Source organism: Mobula birostris, chromosome 2 (assembly GCF_030028105.1).
Source record: "Mobula birostris isolate sMobBir1 chromosome 2, sMobBir1.hap1, whole genome shotgun sequence".
In the NCBI taxonomy this organism is placed as follows: domain Eukaryota; kingdom Metazoa; phylum Chordata; class Chondrichthyes; order Myliobatiformes; family Myliobatidae; genus Mobula; species Mobula birostris.
Genome location: NC_092371.1, coordinates 246,428,477 through 246,449,668, shown reverse-complemented (window position 1 = coordinate 246,449,668; position 21,192 = coordinate 246,428,477). Strand labels below are relative to the sequence as shown.

The 21,192-nt window shown below is 42.2% G+C and overlaps 1 protein-coding gene across 2 annotated transcripts in view; it reads right to left on the bottom strand.

Moving 5' to 3' along the window:
- Nucleotides 1–1,425: 1,425 nt before the first annotated feature.
- Nucleotides 1,426–21,192, bottom strand: part of klhl32 (kelch-like family member 32) — a 283,337-nt gene continuing 263,570 nt past the window's right edge. Inside the window, exons 10-12 of one of the 2 annotated variants that reach the window (XM_072279440.1) lie at nt 20,619–20,811; nt 13,100–13,194; nt 1,426–2,563 (exon numbers count right to left, since the gene is read on the bottom strand). In XM_072279440.1, coding sequence (XP_072135541.1) covers nt 2,402–2,563; nt 13,100–13,194; nt 20,619–20,811 — 450 coding nt within the window. In that variant the 3' untranslated portion in view covers nt 1,426–2,401. Of the gene's footprint in view, nt 2,564–13,099; nt 13,195–20,618; nt 20,812–21,192 lie in introns of those variants that run through there. The other variant, XM_072279447.1, reaches the window with a different exon arrangement.

The window sequence follows — 21,192 nt, the reverse complement described above, 5'->3', positions numbered from 1 at the left end:
GCACCTATTTTCTGTGTTTCTATGGTGGGGGTATCCAGAACTAAAGGGCACAGCCTCAAAATTGAGGAGCAACCTTTTAGAACAGAGTTAAGAAGGAATGTTTTTAGCCAGAAAGTTGTGAATTTGTAGAATGCTCAGTCACAGACCATAGTGGAGACTAAATCCATGGGAATATTTAAGGTGGAAGTTGGTAGTTTCCTGATCAGTCAGGGCATCAAAGGATATGGCAAGAAGGCAGGTGTATGGGGTTGAGTGGGATTCTGGATCAGCCACGATGGAATGGCAGTGCAGAATCGATGGTTTGCTCCTCTGTCTTATGGTGTTATGGACCCACCCAAGCTAGTGCCTTTTGCCAGTGTTGGGGATCTTCTAAAACTTTGCTGTCCATGTACCTGCCGCTGGCAGCTCATTCCACATAGTTACCACCTTTTTATTTTTTTTAAAAGTTGCCCCTCAAATTCGTATTAAACCTTTCCTCTCTCATCTTAAATCTATGCTCTCTATTCCTTGATCTCCCAATTCTGGTAAAAGGACTGAGGTGCATTCACCCTATCTATGCCCCTTATGGTTATATACAGTTCTGTAATATCACCTCTCAATCTCCTGCACTCTGAGGAATAAAGTCCCATCCTGTCCAACCTCTCCCTGTAACTCATTCCCTCAGTCTTGTAAATCCTGTCCGCACACTTGTCAGTTTAAAACTATCTTTCCTATAGCAAGGCGCCCAAAACCCAACACAATTTCCCAGGTGTGGCCTCGCCAGCGTTCTACACGACTGCAGCTTCCCTCTGACATTTTATACTCAGTGCCCTGACTTGCGAAAGCCAGTGTGCCAGTCGTCTTCATCACCCTGTCTACATGTGACTCCACTTTCAGGAACCACGTACTTGTAGACTAAAGTCCCTCTGCTCTAAAACACTCTGCGAGGTAAAGAGAAAAGGGGGATGTCAGCGATAAATTTGTTTTACACAGTGGTGGGTGCATGGGGTGGTGGTAGAGGCAGGTACATTAGGGAAATTTAAGATACTCTTAGGGAGGTACATCGATGAAAGAAAAATGGAGAGCTATGCAGGAGGGAAGGATTAGATTGATCTTATAGTAGATTCAAAGGTTGGCACAACATCATGGACCAAAGGGCCTGCACTCTTCTGTAATGTTCTATAATAACATGAATCAGAATCAACAGATGAGGAAAGTGATTCTGAAGATTGTCTACCCTTGGATGACTGCCATCTGAACAGATCAAACGGTCACTCCAAGTAGTTTCCTGGTTGGTGAAGAGACCCAGTACGCTGGTTGAGAAACGGGATAAACCACACGATAGTTTGACACAAAGTTCAGAGGACGCTGTTAATGAATTGGCTAACAGTACAGTTAAAAAATAAGACATCAGAAATTTATAGAAATATAAATCTAAAAGCCTTGACTGCAAATTGGTAATATATTCTGCACAAAGACATGAAATAAGTAGCCTGAATCATTTTGGAAACACAGAAACTCATATATAACATCCGATTCAATGTTAGGCTTAGCTGAGAGGATTCAAAACATTATTTCAAATTAAATTGGGATCTTTTTTGTTCTCCTTCAGAGTATAAACAACAAATCTAAATAGTTTTTAGCAGTAGCAGTACAGTACTATCTATCTCAGTGGCCACTTAGTTAGGTATACCTGCTCATTAATGCAAATATTTAATCAGCCAATCATATTGCAGCAACTCAATGCATAAGAGCATGCAGACATGGTCAAGAGGTTCAGTTGTTGCTCAGACCAAACATCAGAATGGGGAAGAAATGTGATCTAAGTGATTTTGACTGTGGAATGATTGTTGGTGCCAGATGGAGTTGTTTGATTATCTTAGAAACTGCTGATCTCCTGGGATTTTCATGCACAACAGTTTACAGAGACTGATGTAAAAAAAACATCAGTAAAAAAACAAAAAAATCCAGTCACCAGCAATCTGTAAGCAAAAATGCCTTGTTAATAAAAGAGGTCAGAGGAGAATGGCCAGACTGGCGCACGCTGACAGGAAGGTGACAGTAACTCAAATGACCACACGTTACAACAGTGGTGTGCAGAAGAGCACAAGATGTTGAACCCTGAAGTGGACGGGCTACAGCATTCAGCAGAAGACCACACCAGGTTCCACTCCTGTACCTAATAAAGTGGCCACTGAGTGTGGCCGAGAGTCATTGTCTGCAGAGAATTTGAGTTAGAAGAGTACGCATTCAATGAAGGGCTGATGATCAGCTTGTGGTCTTGACAGAGTATATCGCAAGAAAACTAGACTTTGCCCTGAATATACAAATCAGAGAAAGTATTGGAACCAGTGTTGATGCCACGTTTAGCCATATCCATTCCATAATGCATGAGGGATCGGAAAGCATATGCTCAGTTCTCTCACACTGCACCGATCCGATGATGAGGCACTTGCAATGTCTGCAGATTGGGGCACGTAAAGTGAGGGGCTGGAAGAAAACAGCCTGCTAATCCATTGGACGCAAACGGCAGTGTCGGCCCGTAGAACACCTCCTCTTTACCTTCCGCACTTACATCCAATACCTACAATAAAAGGCACATTTTCAAGATTTACATACATTTTATTAAAATTACATATACACATGAAGGATCCTACCCCATGCCCCGCTCATGGACTGTTCGTCCCACTCCCATCAGGGAGGAGGCTAGATAGCATCCACACCAGGAACACCAACCTCAAACACAGTTACTTCCCCAAGTAGTAAGGCTGATCAACACCTCCACCCATTAACTCACCCTCCACCCCACAACTTTATTGTTTTCTGTCATTCATCTGATGTACAGCCTAGTGTCACCTTATTGACATACAATCAATCTATGTATATAAGCTATCTTCTGTTTTTTTTATTTATCGGGTGTTTTTTTAATTATTATTGTTGTGTTGTTCATCTTTTGTGATCCAGACAAAACTATTATTTTGTTCTCCTTTATGCTTGTGTACCGGAAATTCCATTGAACAATCTTGAATCTCGAATCAAATACATACTCATATGGGAGAAGCATATCTCCTTCTGTAACAAAAAAGACTCAGCAGAGGATGTACTTCTTGCAGCAGTTGGAGAAATTCCATCTTCCCCAGAGCATTCTATATCTGCTATGGATGGTCCCAAGCCCGGCTGTGAAGGGAGGAGGGTGGGCACGAGGCTAGCAACCTCACCTCATTTAAAAACCCAGCGCTACTGAAATACCAACAGAAGCTCCAAAGACCTCATCCCGAGAGAGGAAGGATCTTCGAAGAAGGGCTACTCCTGGGGACAACTTGAAAGACTGGCCCAGGATAGAGGACCCTGGTGAACTGCTGATGGGGGCCTATGAGTGATGGGCTTTAGAAAAGGAAAGCAAGAACATCCTGGTGCAATTCTACACTGCCATCACAGACAGAATCATCACATCAGCTGTGACTGTCTGGTTTGGTGCAGCATCCTCGCACAGTATATGAAAATTACAGAGAACTGTCCGGTCATTGTCTGCAGTCTAACATCACTGCAGGACTTGTATGTGTCCAGGACAAAGAATCTGACAGGAAAAATCATTGCGGACACTATCCACCTCGCAAAATGCCTTTTCCTTATGCTCCTTTCTGGAAAGTGCTACAGGGCTGTTAAAACCAAAACTTCACACCATCTTAAAAGTTCCCTCCCCCAGGCAGTTAATCTGATCAACCATTCTAGTTAGCCCTCCACACCCCTGTCTATCCATTACCCTGTCACTGCACTGCTCTGTAAGCACTTTAAACTACTCTTTACAATGTTGCTTATAAACATATAACCATATAACAATTACAGCAAGGAAACAGGCCATCTCGGTCCTTCTAGTCCATGCCGAACTCTTACTCTCACCTAGTCCCACCAACCTGCACTCAGCCCATAACTCTCCATTCCTTTCCTGTCCATATAGTTGTCCAGTTTAACTTTAAATGACAACATCGAACCCGCCTCAACCACTTCTGCTGGAAGCTCGTTCCACACAGCTATCACTCTCTGAGTAAAGAAGTTTCCCCTCATGTTACCCCTAAACTTTTGCCCTTTAACGCTCAACTCATGTCCTCTTGTTTGAATCCTCCCCACTCTCAATGGAAAAAGCCTATCCACATCAACTCTATCTATCCCCCTCATAATTTTAAATACCTCTATCAAGTCCCCCCTCAACCTTCTACAATACACAATACTTACTGTATTGTTTACTGTAAATACACAATGGTATTTATGTATTTATACACATTTTATTTCATATCTGTATCTTGACTCCAACTTCATTTTTTATAATTCTTTATTCTTTATAATTGTTGAATGGTGTTATTTTTGTTGCATGTCACACCAACACACACCAGCAAACTCTTAATACATGTAAACAGATATGGTGAAGCTGGAGAGTGGAATGCTTCTCTTGCGGGTTGTGTGAAGGTAGAGAGACCTCCAGTGTCCCTGACAACTACAACCGCAGCTTCTAGCAATCCACGTTAAGGAATTGGAGCTGGAACTGGATGAACTATGGATGATTCAGGAGGCTGAGGGGGTGATAGAAAGGACATATAGAGAGGTAGTTATACCCAAGGTGCACACAGGAAAATGGGTGAGAGTCAGGAAGAGGAAAGGGGTTAAGGAGCCAGTGCAGAGTATCCCAATGGCCATCCCTCTCAATAACAGGTATATCACTTTGGATACTGTCGGTGGGAGGAATGACCTAACAGAGGAAGGTCACAGTGGTTGGGTCTCTGGCACTGAGTCTGCCTCTGTGACTCGGAATGGAAATGGGGAGAAGAGACACACAGTGGTGGTAGGGGATTTGCTAATTAGGAGAATGGACAGGAGATTCTCTGGGCGAGAATAACATTCCCAGGTGGTACGTTGCCTCCCCGATGTCAGGGTCTGGGATATCTCGGATCAAGTCCTCACCATTCTTAAGTGGGAGGGTGTACAGCCAGAAGGCATGGTCCATGTTGGTACCAATGACATGGATAGGACCAGTGACAATGTTCTGCATTGGAGTTCAGGGAGTCAGATGATAAGTTTAAGCGCAGGACCTCCAGGGTTGTAAACTCAGGATTGCAACCCATGCCATGTGCTAGTGAGGCCAGAGCTAAGATGATTATACAATTTAATACGTGGTTAAGGAGTTGGTGTAAGACAGAGGGCACAAGATTTTTTGGATCATTGGGCTCTCTTCCAGGGAAGGTGGGACCTGTACAGAAGGGACAGTTTGCACCTGAACTGCAGGGGAACTAATACCCTGGCAGGAAGGTTTGTTAATGCTGCACGGTGGGGTTTAAACTAGAGTTTCAGGGGATGGGAACCAAAATGCCAGAACAGTTAGTGGAGAGATTGTGGAGACAGATGTTGGTAAGACCTCAGACGAAGTTAGGAATCAAAAGGTTGAGCATGGCGCAACTGAGCTGTGTATATTTCAATGCAGGAAGTATCGTAGGAATAGTGCTGAAGACAGATAGGAAGACAGACAGATACTTTATTGATCGCTAGGAAATTACAGTGTCGCAGTAGCATTACAGATTCACAGAAATAAAATATTAGAAGTAAGAAGAATGAATAAAGTTACCTCAAACAGTCTAACAGAAGGGGATCATCATATCCCCCAACAAAAGGTTGACACATTAGACAGCCTATTGGCTGAGGGTAATAATGACCTAGTCTAGTCTTTGGAGCAGTGCAGTTGTCTTCATCTATGACTAAATGCGTTCCTCTGTTCAGCCAAAGTGGAATGCAGAGGGTGAGAAACATTGTCCAGAATTGCCAGGATTTTCCAGAGTCCTTTGTTCTACCACAGCGTCCAGTGTGTCCAGTTTAACTCCTATAACAGAACTAGCCTCTCTAATCAGTTTATTGAGCCTGTTGGCATCACCTGTGTTGATGCCATTGTCCCAGCACACCAAGGCATAGAAGATTGTATGGGTGACAACAGACTGGTAGAACATTTGAAGGAGAGGCCTGCATACTCCAAAGGACCTCAGTCTCCTCAGGAAGTAGAGGCAACTTTGACCTTTCTTGTACACAGACTCAGTGTAGGTGCTCCACTCAAGTCTGTCATCCAGGTGCACCCCCAGGACTTGTAGGTCCTCAACACATTCATGTCCTCACCACCAATGGTAAAAGATGAGATAGCTGGTTTACAAACAGAGGCGATGTGTAGTGAGGAGACACGAGGAAATCTGCTGATGCTGGAAATTCAAGCCACGCACATCAAAGTTGCTGGTGAACGCAGAAGGCCAGGCAGCATCTCTAGGCAGAGGTACAGTCGATGTTTCGGGCCGAGACCCTTCGTCCTGACAAAGGGTCTCGGCCCGAAACGTCGACTGTACCTCTGCCTAGAGATGCTGCCTGGCCTGCTGCGTTCACCAGCAACTTTGATGTGTGTGTAGTGAGGACAGCCTGTTTATAGGGCAAATTGTAGTCAACATGCTGAGTTGCAACATAAAAGGTGGCCAAAATTGAAAAGGGTGAATACAGGACTGAAGGTGTTATATTCGAATGTGTGCAGTATACGGAATAAGGTAGATGCCCTTACAGCACAGTTGCAGATTAACAAGTATGATGCTGTAGGCATCACTGAATTATGGCTGAAAGAAGATTATAGCTGGGAGCTTAATGTCTAAGGATACACATTGGAAGACAGAGGGGGCAGTGTTGCTCTGCTGGTAAAAAATGAAATCAATTCATTTGGAAGAGGTGATATAGGGATGGAAGGTGTTGAATCATTGTGGATAGAGCTAAGGAACTCTTTTCTCTTCTCTCTCTTCGGTTGTCCATCGAAATCTGATGACGACGTCCACTCCTAGGAACTACAAGGGTAAAAAGACCCTATTGGGAGTTGTATACAGACACCCAAACAGTGGTCCACAAATTACAATGGGAGATAGAAAATACATGCCAAAAGGGCATTTTTACAATAGTCATGGGGGACTTCAATACGCAGGTAATTGAGAAAGTCAGGTTGGTGCTGGATATCAGGAGAGGGAATTTCTAGAGTGCCTATGAGATGGCTTTTTAGAGCAGCTGGTGGTTGAGCCCACTAGGGGATCAGCTATTCTGGATTGGGTGCTGTGAAATGAACCAGAATTGATTAGAGAGCTTAAGGTAAAAGAACACTCAGGAGAAAGTGATCAGAATATGACCAAATTCACACTGAGATTTGAGAAGGAGAAGCTGAAGTCAGACATATCAGTATTAAAGTGGAGAAAATAGAATTACAGATAAGAGTAGGCTAGAATTGCTTGGAAAAGAACACTGGCAGGGATGATGGCAGAGCAGAAATGGCTGGAATTTCTGGAAGCAATTCGGAAGGCACAGGATATATACATCCCAGAGGAAGAAGTATTTTAAAGGAAAGATGACACAAAAGTGGGTAACAAGAGAGGTCAAAGCTAACATAAAAGCCAAAGAGAGGACATATAATAGAGCAAAAATTAGTGGAAAGTTAGAGGATTGGGCAGCTTTTAAAGCCAACAGAGGTAACTAAATAGTCATGAAGAAGGTAAAGATGGAATATGAAATTAAAGTGGCCAATAATATCAAAGAGGATACCAAAAGTTTCTTCAGATGCATAAAGTGAAAAATAGAGTCAACAATGGATATCAGACCACTGGAAAACAACGCTGGAGAGGAAGTACTGGAGGACAAGAAAATGGGGAATGAACTAAATAAGTATTTTGCATCAGTCTTCACTGTGGAAGACACCAGCAGTATGGTGGCAGTTCCAGGTATCAAGGACATGAAATGTGTGAAGTTACCATAACTAGAGAGAAGGTTGTTGGGAAACTGAAGGTCTGAAGGTGGATAAGTTGCCTGGACCAGTTGGTGTACACCCCAGAGTTCTGAAAGTGGTGTCCGAAGAGATTCTGGAGACATTAGTAATGATCTCTCAAAAATCACTAGATTCTTGAATGCTTCCGGAAGATTGGAAAATAGCAAATGGCATTCCACTCTTCAAGAGGAGAGAGGTAGAAGAAAGGAAACTATAGGCCAGTCTGACCTCAGTGGGTGGGAAGATGCTAATTAAGGATGAGGTCTCAGGGTACTTTGAAGCACATGATAAAATAGCCCCTAGTAACTATGGTTTCCATCAAGGAAAATCTTGCCTGATGAACCTGCAGGAATTCTTTGAGGAGATTACAAGTCGGAAAGATAAGGGACATGTATTGGATGTTGTATATTTGGACTTTGACAAGGTGTCACGTGTGAGGCTGCTTACAAAGTTAAGACCTATGGCATTACGGGAAAGTTATTGGCATGATAAGAGCATTGGCTGATTGCTAGGAGGCAGCGAGTGGAAATAAAAGGATCTTTTTCTGGTTGGCTGGTGTTGAAGGGTGTAATGGAAGAGAAATGAGTGCAGTTACTATTACAAAGGAGAAGTTGCTCAAAAAGCCGAAAGATCTAAAGATGCATCAGTCACCCAGACCAGATGAACTGCACCTAGGGTTCTGAAAGAGGTAGTGGTAGAGACTGAAGAGGTATTAGTAATGATCTTTCAAAAATCATTGCACTCTGGCATATTCCAGAAGACTGGAAAATTGCAAATGTCACTCCACTCTTTAAGAAAGGCCGAAGGCAGTGGCAAGGAAATTATAGACCAGTTCACCTGACCTCAGTGTTTGGGAAGATGTTGAAGTCAATTGTTAAGGATGAGATGATGGAGTACTTGGTGACAGAGGACAAGATAGGACAAAGTCAGCATGAGGGAAAATCCTGCCTGATGAACCTGTTGGAATTCCTTGAGGAGATTACAAGTCGGATAAATTAAGAGAATGCAGTGGATGTTGTATATTTGGACTTTCAGAAGGCCTTTCACAAGGTGCCACACGAGGCTGCTTACCAAGTTAAGAGCCCATGGTGTTACAGGAAAGTTACTAACATGGTTAGAGGCTGATTGGTAGGAGGCAGCGAGTGGGAATAAAAGGATCCTTTTGTGGTTAGTGGTGTTCCACAGGAAGTCGGTGTTGGGACCGTTTCTTTTTATGCTGTATATCAATAATTTACATGATGGAATAGATGGTTTTGTTGCCAAATTTGCAAATGATACGAAGGTTGGTGGAGGGTCTGGTCATGTTCAGGAAACGGGAAGGCTGCAGAAGGACTTAGAAAGATTAGGAGAATGGGCAAGAACGTGGCAAATAAAATACAATGTTGTAAGATGCATGGTCATGCACTTTGCTAGTGGAAAAAAATGTGCAGACTATTTTCTAAATGGGGAGAAAATCCAAAAATCTGAGATGCAAATAATCTTGGGAGTCCTTGTGCAGAATACACTAAAGGTTAACTTGCAGGTTGAATCAGTGGAGAGGAGGGCAAATGTAATGTTAGCATTCATTTCAAGAGGACTAGAATACAGAAGCAAGGATGTGATTCTGAGGTTTTATAAGGCACTGGTGAGGCCTCACCTTGAGTATTGTGAATAATTTTGGGCTCCTTATCTAAGAAAAGATGTGCTGGCATTGGAGAAGGTTCAGAAAAGGTTCACATGGATGATTCCAGGAATGAAAGGGTTATGATATGAGGAAAGTTTGATAGCTCTGATATTTAGAAGGATGAGGGGGGATCTCATTGAAATCTTTTGAATGTTGAAATTGCTAGACAGAGTAGTTATGGAAAGGCTGTTTCCCATGGTTTGTCAAACATGACCTTCCACGCACAAATCCATGTTGACTGCTCCTAATCATACCCTGTCTATCCAGATGCTTATATATATCATCTCTAAGAATACTTTCCTTCAATTTACCCACCACTGACGTCAAACTCGCAGGCCGATAACCGCTAGGTTTACTCTTAGAACTCTTTTTAAGCAATGGACCAATCCTGCGGCACCGTCCACGTTTCTAATGACATTTGAAATATTTCTGTCAGAGCCCCTGCTATTTCCACACTAACTTCCCTCAAGGTCCTAGGGAATATCCTGTCCGGACCTGGAGACTTATCCACTTTTATATTCCTTAAAAGCGCCAGTACTTCCTCTTCCTTAATCATCATACTTTCCATAACTACCCTTCTTTTTTCCTTTATCTTACACAATTCAATATTCTTCTCCTCAGTGAATACAGAAGAAAAGAAATTGTTCAAAATCTCCCCCATCTCTTTTGGCTCCGCACATAGCCGTCCACTCTGATTCTCTAAGGGACCAATTTTATCCCTCGCTACCCTTTTGCTATTTATATAACTGTAGAAACCCTTCAGATTTATTTTCACATTACTTGCCAAAGCAGCTTCATATCTTTTTAGCTTTTCTAATTTCATTCTTAAGATCCTTTTTACATTCTTTATATTCCTCGAGCACCTCATTTACTCCAAGCTGCCTGTATTTATTGTAGATCCCTCTCTTTTTCTGAACCAAGTTTCCAATATCCCTTGAAAACCATGGCTCTCTCAAATTTTTAACCTTTCCTTTCAACCTAACAGGAACATAAAGATCCTGTACCCTCAAAATTTCACCTTTAAATGACCTCCATTTCTCTATTATACCCTTTCCATCAGACAAATTGTCCCAATCCACTCCTTCTAAATTCTTTCGCATCTCCTCAAAGTTAGCCTTTCTCCAATCAAAAATCTCAACCCTGGGTCCAGTTCTCTCCTTCTCTATAATTATATTGAAACTAATGGTATTGTGATCACTGGACCCGAAGTGCTCCCCAACACATTGAAACCCATCTCATTCCCTAACAGGAGATCCAACACTGCCCCTTCTCTAGTTGGTACCTCTAAGTTTTCTTGCAGCAATACAATCTTGCACACATTTTACAAACTCCAAACCATCCAGCCCTTTTACAGAATGGGCTTCCCAGTCAATGTGTGGAAAATTAAAATCTCCCACAATCACAACCTTGTGCTTACTACAAATATCTGCTATCTCCTTACAAATTTGCTCCTCCAATTCTTGCTCCCCATTAGGTGGTCTATAATACACCCCTATAAGCATTACTACACCTTTCCCATTCCTCAATTCCACCCAAATAGCCTCCCTAGATGAGTCCTCTAATCTATCCTGCCAAAGCACCGCTGTTATATTTTCTCTGACAAGCAATGCAACACCTCCCCCTCTTGTCCCTCTGATTCTATCACAACTGAAGCAATGAAATCCAGGAATATTTAGTTGCCAATCACACCCCTCCTGCAACCATGTTTCACTAATAGCTGCAACATCATATTTCCAGGTATCAATCCATGCTCTAAGCTCATCCACCTTTCCTATAATGCTCCCAGCATTAAAATAGATGCATTTAAGAAACTTTCCACCTCTTACTCTCTGTTTATTCCTAATGGAGCAAACAACTTTGTTATCTTTTTCTCCCTTCTCCCCTACATCTTTGGTCTGAGTGCTCCCGTTCTCTGTCCCCTGCCTATCCTCCCTCACACACTGTCTACTAGCTTTCTCTATTTGTGAACTAACCTCCTCTCTCCTAGTCTCTTCAATTTGATTCCCACCCCCCAACCATTTTAGTTTAAAGTCTCCTCAGTAGCCTTAGCAAACCTCCCTGCCAGGATATTGGTCCCCCTAGGATTCAAGTGCAACCCGTCCTTTTTGTACAGGTCACACCTGCACCAAAAGAGGTCCCAATGATCCAAAAACTTGAATCCCTGCCCCCTACTCCAATCCCTCAGCCACACATTTATCCTCCACCTCATTGCATTCCTACTCTCACTAGTCAATGTCTTTGGCCAAGACCCTTCTTCAGGACGCAAACACGAGGGATTCTGCAGATGCTAGAAATTCAAGCCACACACATCAAAGTTGCTGGTGAACGCAGCAGGCCAGGTTGTCTGGCCTGCTGCGTTCACCAGCAACTTTGATGTGTGTGACCCTTTTTCAGGACACTGATTTGATGTTTTTCTTTCACATCTAAGACTGGTTCAGATTTTCAATCTCTATTGATTGATTAACTTTATTTGTAACATGCACATCAAAATATACAGTGAAATGCATTGGTTACATCAAATTAATCAGCAAGGATGTGCTGTGGGTGACCTACACGTGGTGCCATGCATCCATGTTAAAATAGCATGCCCACAACTTACTAACTCTAACCATTCGCCTTTAGATTGGGAGGAAACTAGAGCACTCGGAGGAAACCCAAGTTGTCAAGGGAAGAATGTACAAACTCCTTACAGATAGCAGTGGGAATTGAACCCTGATCTTACAGCTAGTGCCGTAAAAGATACACAATTATGCCTAGGTTCTTCAGAAACTTTTATAATCCATATCTAAACTTTGTTTTTCTATAAGTACATTTTCCTCACAACATGCATGACGAAGTATACCACAAATTTAGTGAATTACAATTGCATAATTTCACCTTTCACTGTCTTGTCAAGTATGCTTATTTTTGTGGTCAGTTGCAAAGCAATGGCATTTATTACAGACCTGCAAGAAAGCTGCACCATCTGCTACTCTCATGCTTGCCTACTCTAAGACAACAATTCATTGGGATCCCTGGAGCCCATCCACCGGGAAGCCATTAAGTTGGCACTGCAGTTAGTCAAGTTGAAGAATTTTTACAGCAAGCAAGTTGAAAAAGTGTTTTTAAATTAATTTTTAAATCATTTTACCAAACTACTAATAAGAGATGGAATACCATTTAGTGACAATAATTACAACTAACACTGAAACATCATAAGCATTTGAAAAAGTTAATTTTTAGAAATTGATAAATTACCTGATGTAATTAATTCACAAATATAAAAATAGATTTTCTGAAAGACCAATGTGAATGTAAGAAGCTGTTAAATGATCAATTATGTAACAAAACATATGTTTGCCAAGTGTTTTACAGTAAATTTCTTATATTAACAGCAATTTAAATGATTTTCCTTAATTCCGTGGCAGTGAAGATAGCATCACAGTCTGTGTAGGAAGTTTGAGGATTTACAGTGTACAATGAGATGGTCACAAAAATAAAGAAAATGTTTTCATTTTCATAACAGTAGGATTTGCAAATAGTGACAACAATTTTAATATTTGTAAAATCTGAGCCATGACAGTAATTTCCATAGTATTTTATCTTTATGATTTTGATTAAAGTACTTTACAAAATTAATTAAATAACATGAATACACTAACCTGGATACAAGCTAATGGCTCATTGGTCCAGATTGAATACCCGCCAACAAGGTAGATTCTTCCACTGTGCACTGCTACACCTGACTCATTTTGACCTAATGTAGAAAAATGCAAAGCACTAATTTGTAAAATTTTACTATTGAGCTTACATATTTGGATATTACATATTACAGCATCCGGGACATGCCCCCTTCTTGTTACTACCATTGGGGAGGAGATATAGCAACTGAAGATGCATATCCAGTGACTCAGGAACAGCTTCTAACCCTCTGCCACCAGATTTCTGAATGGTCAGCCAAGGTGGATTTAAAAAGATGAATTGAAGTAAATGCTTTGAAAAATGAGCAGCACAGTACAGGATCTTTGGCCCGCAATGTTGTGTTGACCTTTAAACCTGCTCCAAGCCAAAGACAGGGCATATAATAGAGCAAAAATTAGTGGGAAGTTAAAGGATTGGGAAGTTTTTAAAATCCAACAGAAGGCAACTAAGAAAGTCATAAAGAAAGAAAAGGAATATGAAGGTAAGCTAGCCAATAATATTAAAGAGGATACGTAAAGTTTCTTCAGATATATAAAGTGCAAAAGAGAGGTGAGAGTAGGTATCAGACCATTGGAAAATGATGCTGGAGATGTTGAAATGGGGGGCAAGGAAATGGCAGATGAACTGCCATTTGTATCCGTCTTCACTGTAGAAGACACTAGCAGTATGCTAGAAGTTCGAGAGTGTCAGGAGGCAGAAACATGTGAAGTTGCCATTACTAGGGAGAAGGTTCTTGGGGAAACTGATAGGTCTGAATCACCTGCACCAGATGGTGCACGCTCCAGGGTTCCGAAAGTGGTGGCCGAAGAGATTGCGGAAGCATTAGTAATGATCTTTTAAGAATCAATAGATTCTGGAATGGTTTGAAAAGAATGGAATATTACAAATGTCACTCCATCCTTCAAGAAGGGAGTGAGACATCAAAAGGAAATTGTAGGTCAGTTAGTCAGACCTCAATGGTTTGGAAGGTGTTGGAATTGATGATTATGGATGCGGTTTGAGGGCACATGATAAAATACGCTATAGTCAGCATGATTTCCTTAAGGGCCAATCTTGCCTAACAAATCTGCTGGAATTCTTTGAAGGATTAACAAACAGGATAGACGAAAGAGGATCGGTCGATGTTGTGTACTTGGATTTTTGGCAGGCCTTTGACAAGATGTCACACATGAGGCTGCTTTGCAAGTTAAGGGCCCATGGTATTACAGGAAAGATTTCAGTAGGGATAGAGCATCGGCTGATTGGCAGGAGTGGGAACAGCAGGAGGCAAAGTGTGGGAATAAAGGGAGCCTTTCTGGTTAGCTGCCAGTTTTCCACAGGGGTCTGTGTTGGGACTGCTTTTTATGTTAAATTTCAATGATTTGGATGACGAAATAGATGGCTTGGTTGTCAAGTTTGCAGAAGATACAATGATAGGTGAAGGGGCATGTAGTTTTGAGGAAGTAAAGAGACTACAGAAGGACTTAGACAGTTTAAGAGAATGGGCAAAGAATTGGCAGATGGAATACAGTGTTGGGTAGTGTATGGTCATGCACTCAGGAGAAATAACAGGGTAGATTATTTTCAAAATGGAGGGAAAATTCAAAAATCTGAGGTGCGAAGGGATTTGGGAGACCTTGTGCAGCATTCCCTAAAGGTTAATTTGCAGGTTGAGTCAGTGGTGAAAAAGGCAAGCGTGATGTTAGCAATCATTTCAAGAAGACTAGAATTTAAAGGCAAGGATGTAATGCTGAGGCTATATAAAACACTGGTGAGGCCTCACTTGGAGCACTGTGAGCAGTTTTGGGCCCTTTATCTTAGAAAGGATGTGCTGAAGAGGGTTCAAAGGAAGTTCACAAAAATGATTCTGAGATTGAAAGGCTTGTATGGGCCTCTACTCACTGGAATTCAGAATACTGAGGGGTGACCTCATTGAAATCTATCAAATGGGCTTGATAGAATGCTCATGGAGAGATCATAGACATACGAGCAGAATTAGGCCATCTGGCCCATCGACTCTGCTCCACCATTCAATCATGGCTGATTCTTTTTCTTTCTATCTCCTCCTCAACCCCAGTTCTCGGCCTTCTCCCCGTAACCTTTGATGCCATGTCCAATCAAGAATCTATCAATCTCTGCCTTAAACACACCCAACAACCTGACCTCCACAGCTGCATCCGGCAACAGATTCCATGTTTACCACCTTAAAGAAATTTATCAGCATCTCTGTTTTGAAAGGGTGCCCCTCTATCCTGAGGATGTGTCCTCTCGTCCTAGACTCTCCCACCATGGGAAACATCCTTTCTGCATCTACTCTGTCTAGGCCTTTCAACATTCAAAAGGTTTCAATGAGATCCCCCTCATCCTTCTGAATTCCAGCGAGTACAGACCCAGAGCCATCAAATGTTCCTCGTATGATAACCCTTTCATTCTTGGAATCATCCTTGTGAACCTCTTCTGGACCCTCTCCAATGCCAGCACATCTTTTCTAAGATGAGGGGCCCAAAACTATTCACAATATCAAGGTGAAGCCTCACCAGTGCCTTATAAAGCCTCAGCAGCACATCCTTGGTCTTGTATTCTAGACCTCTTGAAATAAATACTAACATGGCATTTGCCTTCCTCACCACCTCAAACTGCAAGTTAACTTTCAGGGTGTTCTATACAAGGACTCCCAAGTCCCTGTGCATCTCAGATTTTTGGATTTTCTCCCTGTTCAGAAAATGGTCTGCACATTTATTTCTACTACCAAAGTGCATGACCATACATTTTTCAACATTTGTCACTTTCTTGCCCATTCTCCTAATCTATCTAAGTCCTTCTGCATCCTACCTGTTTCCTCAACACCACCTACCCCTCCACCAATCTTCACATCATCTGCAAATTTGGTAATAAAGCCATCTATTCCATCATCTAAATCACTTATATACAGCATAAAAAGAAGTGGTCCCAACACCGACCCCTACGGAACACCACTAGTCACTAGCAGCCAACCAGGAAAGGATCCTTTTATTTCTACTCACTGCCTCCTACCAATCAGCCAATGCTCTAACCATGTTAGTAACTTTCCTGTAATACCATGGGCTTTTAACTTAGAAAGCAGCCTCATGTGTGGCTCCTTGTCAAAGGCCTTCTGAAAGTCCAAATATGCAACATCCACTGCATCCCCTTTATCTATCCTACTTGTAATCTCCTCAAAGAATTCCAACAGGTTCATCAGGCAGGATTTTCCCTGAAGGAAACCATGCTGACTTTGTACTATCTTGTCCTCTGTCACCAAGTACACCAGCACCACGACCTTAACAATTGATTCTAACATCTTCCCAACCGCTGATGTTACGCTAACTGGTCTATAATTTCCTCATTGCTGCCTTCAAGAGGTTGATGATGCAGCGTCTTATAGAAGTGTGTCCTTTTAGAATGGAGATGAGGAGGAATTTCTGTAATCAGAGAGTGGTGAACCTGTGGAATTCATTGCCACAGGAGACTTCGGAGGCCAAGTCATTGAGTATATGTGAGGCAGAGGTTGATTGATTCCTGATTCGTCAGGGAATGAGGGGATACAGGGAGAAGGCAGGAGAATGGGGCTGAGAGGAAAATTGATCAGCCATGATGAAATGGCAGAGCAGACTTAATGGGCCAAATGGCCTAATTCTGTTCCAATAATCTTATTCTCTTATGGCCTTAAGATCAATCTAACTCTTCTCTACCACACTGCCCTCCATATTTCTATCATGTATGTGTCTATATAAGGCTGTTAAATATCTCTAATGAATCTATTTCTACCACAATCCCCCACAGTACATTCCATAAACTCAACATTCTGTTTATGAAAACTACGCAACTCTGACATCAATGAGAATGTTTGCAGGCTTTTTCCCTTAGGCTGAGTGTGACTAGCACTAGAGGCCATAGGTTCAGAGTGAAAAATGAACTATTTAAGGGGAACCTGATGAGGAACTTCACTCAGTGCAAGTGTGGAATGAGCTGTAGATGCGAGTTCAATTTAAGAGAAGTTTGGGTAGGTACATGGATGTGAGGGGTTTGCAGGGATATGGTCCAGGTGTAAGTAGATGGGACTAGGCAAAAGGTCAGGCTGGCATGGATTAGCTGAGTGAAGCCATAACCACAATCTCTTACTCAATGTCAGCAAGACCAAAGAGCTAACTATTGATTTCAGGAGAAAGAAACCAGAGGCCTGTGAGCCAGTCCTCACCAAAGGATCAGAGGGGGAGAGGGTCAGAAATTTAAATTCCTCAGTGTTATCATTTCGAAGGACCTGTCCTGGACCCAGCACATAAATGCAATTACAAAGAAAGCATGGTAGTGCCTCTACTTCCTTGGGGTTTTGTGAAGATTCAACATGATAATATGGTGGAAATCTTCATTAAGATGGAGAGTGACATAGTTAATTCAGAAACAAAGGTTCTGAACTTAAAGAGGGGTAACTTTGAAGGTATGAGACGTGAATTAGCTAAGATAGACTGGCAAATGACACTTAAAGGATTGACGGTGGATATGCAATGGCAAGCATTTAAAGATTGCATGGATGAACTACAACAATTGTTCGTCCCAGTTTGGCAAAAGAATAAATCAAGGAAGGTAGTGCACCCGTGGCTGACAAGAGAAATTAGGGATAGTATCAATTCCAAAGAAGAAGCATACAAATTAGCCAGGGAAAGTGGCTCACCTGAGGACTGGGAGAAATTCAGAGGAGGCCAAAGGGCTTAAATAGGAAGGGGGAAAAAGATTATGAGAGAAAACCGCCAGGGAACATAAAAACTGACTGTAAAAGCTTTTATAGATATATGAAAAGAAAAAGATTGGTTAAGACAAATGTAGGTCCCCTACAGACAGAAACAGGTGAATTGATTATGCGGAGCAAGGACATGATAGACCAATTGAATAACTACTTTGGTTCTGTCTTCACTAAGGAGGACATAAATAATCTTCCAGAAATAGTAGGGGACAGAGGGTCCAGTGAGATGGAGGAACTGAGGGAAATACATGTTAGTAGGGAAGTGGTGTTAGGTAAATTGAAGGAATTAAAGGCAGATAAATCCCCAGGGCCAGATGGTCTGCATCCCAGCGTGCTTAAGGAAGTAGCCCAAGAAATAGTGGATGCATTACTGATAATTTTTCAAAACTCGTTAGATTCTGGACTAGTTCCTGAGGATTGGAGGGTGGCTAATGTAACCCCACTTTTTAAAAAAGGAGGGCGAGAGAAACCGGGGAATTATAGACCGGTTAGCCTAACGTCGGTGGTGGGGAAACTGCTGGAGTCAGTTATCAAAGATGTGATAACAGCACATTTGGAAAGCGGTGAAATCATCGGACAAAGTCAGCATGGATTTGTGAAAGGAAAATCATGTCTGACGAATCTCATAGAATTTTTTGAGGATGTAACTAATAGAGTGGATAGGGGATAACCAGTGGATGTGGTATATTTGGATTTTCAGAAGGCTTTTGACAAGGTCCCACACAGGAGATTAGTGTGTAAACTTAAAGCACACGGTATTGGGGGTAAGGTATTGATGTGGATGGAGAATTGGTTAGCAGACAGGAAGCAAAGAGTGGGAATAAACGGGACCTTTTCAGAATGGCAGGCAGTGACTAGTGGGGTACCGCAAGGCTCAGTGCTGGGACCCCAGTTGTTTACAATATATATTAATGACTTGGATGAGGGAATTAAATGCAGCATCTCCAATTTTGCGGATGACACGAAGCTGGGTGGCAGTGTGAGCTGTGAGGAGGATGCTAAGAGGATGCAGAGTGACTTGGATAGGTTGGGTGAGTGGGCAAATTCATGGCAGATGCAATTTAATGTGGATAAATGTGAAGTTATCCACTTTGGTGGCAAAAATAGGAAAACAGATTATTATCTGAATGGTGGCCGATTAAGAAAAGTGGAGGTGCAACGAGACCTGGGTGTCATTATACACCAGTCATTGAAAGTGGGCATGCAGGTACAGCAGGCGGTGAAAAAGGCGAATGGTATGCTGGCATTTATAGCGGGAGGATTCGAGTACAGAAGCAGGGAGGTACTACTGCAGTTGTACAAGGTCTTGGTGAGACCACACCTGGAGTATTGTGTGCAGTTTTGGTCCCCTAATCTGAGGAAAGACATCCTTGCCATAGAGGGAATGCAAAGAAGGTTCACCAGATTGATTCCTGGGATGGCAGGACTTTCATATGAAGAAAGACTGGATGAACTGGGCTTGTACTCATTGGAATTTAGAAGATTGAGGGGGGATCTGATTGAAACATATAAAATCCTAAAGGGATTGGACAGGCTAGATGCAGGAAGATTGTTCCCGATGTTGGGGAAGTCCAGAACGAGGAGTCACAGTTTGAGGACAAGGGGGAAGCCTTTCAGGACTGAGATTAGGAAAAACTTACTCACACAGAGAGTGGTTAATCTGTGGAATTCTCTGCCACAGGAAACAGTTGAGGCCAATTCATTGGCTATATTTAAGAGGGAGTTAGATATGGCCCTTGTGGCTACGGGGGTCAGGGGGTATGGAGGGAAGGCTGGTGCAGGGTTCTGAGTTGGATGATCAGCCATGATCATAATAAATGGCGGTGCAGGCTCGAAGGGCCGAATGGCCTACTCCTGCACCTATTTTCTATGTTTCTATGTTCCTATGACATGGAAAACTGACAAATTTCTACAGATGTCTAGTGGAGGGTATACTGACTGGCTGCATCATAGCCTGATATGGAAACGCCAGTGCTTTTGAAAGGAAAATCCTGCACGAAGCAGTGGATACAGCCCAGTCCATCATGGATAAAACCCTCCCCACCATTGAGCATACGATGATGAAAGCAAAATCCATCATCAGGGAACCCCACCGCTCAAGTCATACTTCCTTCTCACTGCTGCCATCAGGAAGAAGGTACAGGAGCCTCAGGACTCACACCACCAAGTTCAGGAACAGTTACTACCCCTCAACCATTGGGCTCTTGAATCAAAGAGGATAACTTCACTCAACTTCACTTGCCCACCATTGAAGTGTTCCCACAACTTATGGACTCACTGTCAAGATCTCTTCACTTCATGTTCTTGATATTTATTGCTTATTTATTTATGATTTATTATTATTTATTCATTTTTGTATTTGCATTGTTTGTTTTTTGAACATTAAAGTTAGTGTGAGCTTTCATTGATTCTGTTACTGTTACTATTCTATTGAGAATGCCCGCAAGAAAATGAATCTCAGGGTTGTATATGGTGACATATATGTACTTTGATAGTACATCCACTTTGAACTTTCAACTTTGAACTTTGAGCCTGTTTTAGCCTTTCTAGTGGCAGGTGATAGGTGAGACCAAGAACATAATTTCCGAAGAAAAAATGTAGTGAGAAAAGGCTTCATAAGATTCAGGAGATGCTGCAGATACTAGAAAGCCAGAGTAACTCACACAAAATGCTGAAGGAATCCTAAGATTCTGATGTATTTTGTCATTACTGCAGACAGTTGAAAAGGTTAAAGCACCTACCTGTCAGCAAGCTAAATTGGCAGCGTACCCACTGGTCAGTGTCTATGTTATAGCAGTCAATCTGCCGAACCAAAATCCGATCATTGTTATAGTCCAAATCATTTCCACCGAGGACGTAGAGCTTTCTATTGACAGCTGCCATAATGTGATAGACTCGCCTCTGTAACATGGGACTGCGGCTGATCCATTTATTCTGATAGTCAGGGAAAATATAAATGGTTACAACAGATTTCAGAGCGACCACTGGATTATTACTATATCAACATGACCCCGAAGCTGTTCGGACCTCTAGCGAGGGCTACTGAGGTGACTTTCAACTAGAATGGTTGGGGGGTGGGAATCAAATTAAAGAGGCTAGGCGAGAGGAGGTTAGTTCACAACAGGGGGATGGGAACCAGTGCAGAGAGACAGAGGGGTGTAACATGAGGGTAGAAGCAAAAAGTAGTAAGGTAAAAAGTAAAAGTGGCAGGCCAACAAATCCAGGGCAAAAATCAAAAAGGTCCCGCATGGGAGGTTAGTTAGGAAAATTCAGTCACTAGGTATACATGGAGAGGTGGTAAATTGGATCAGACAT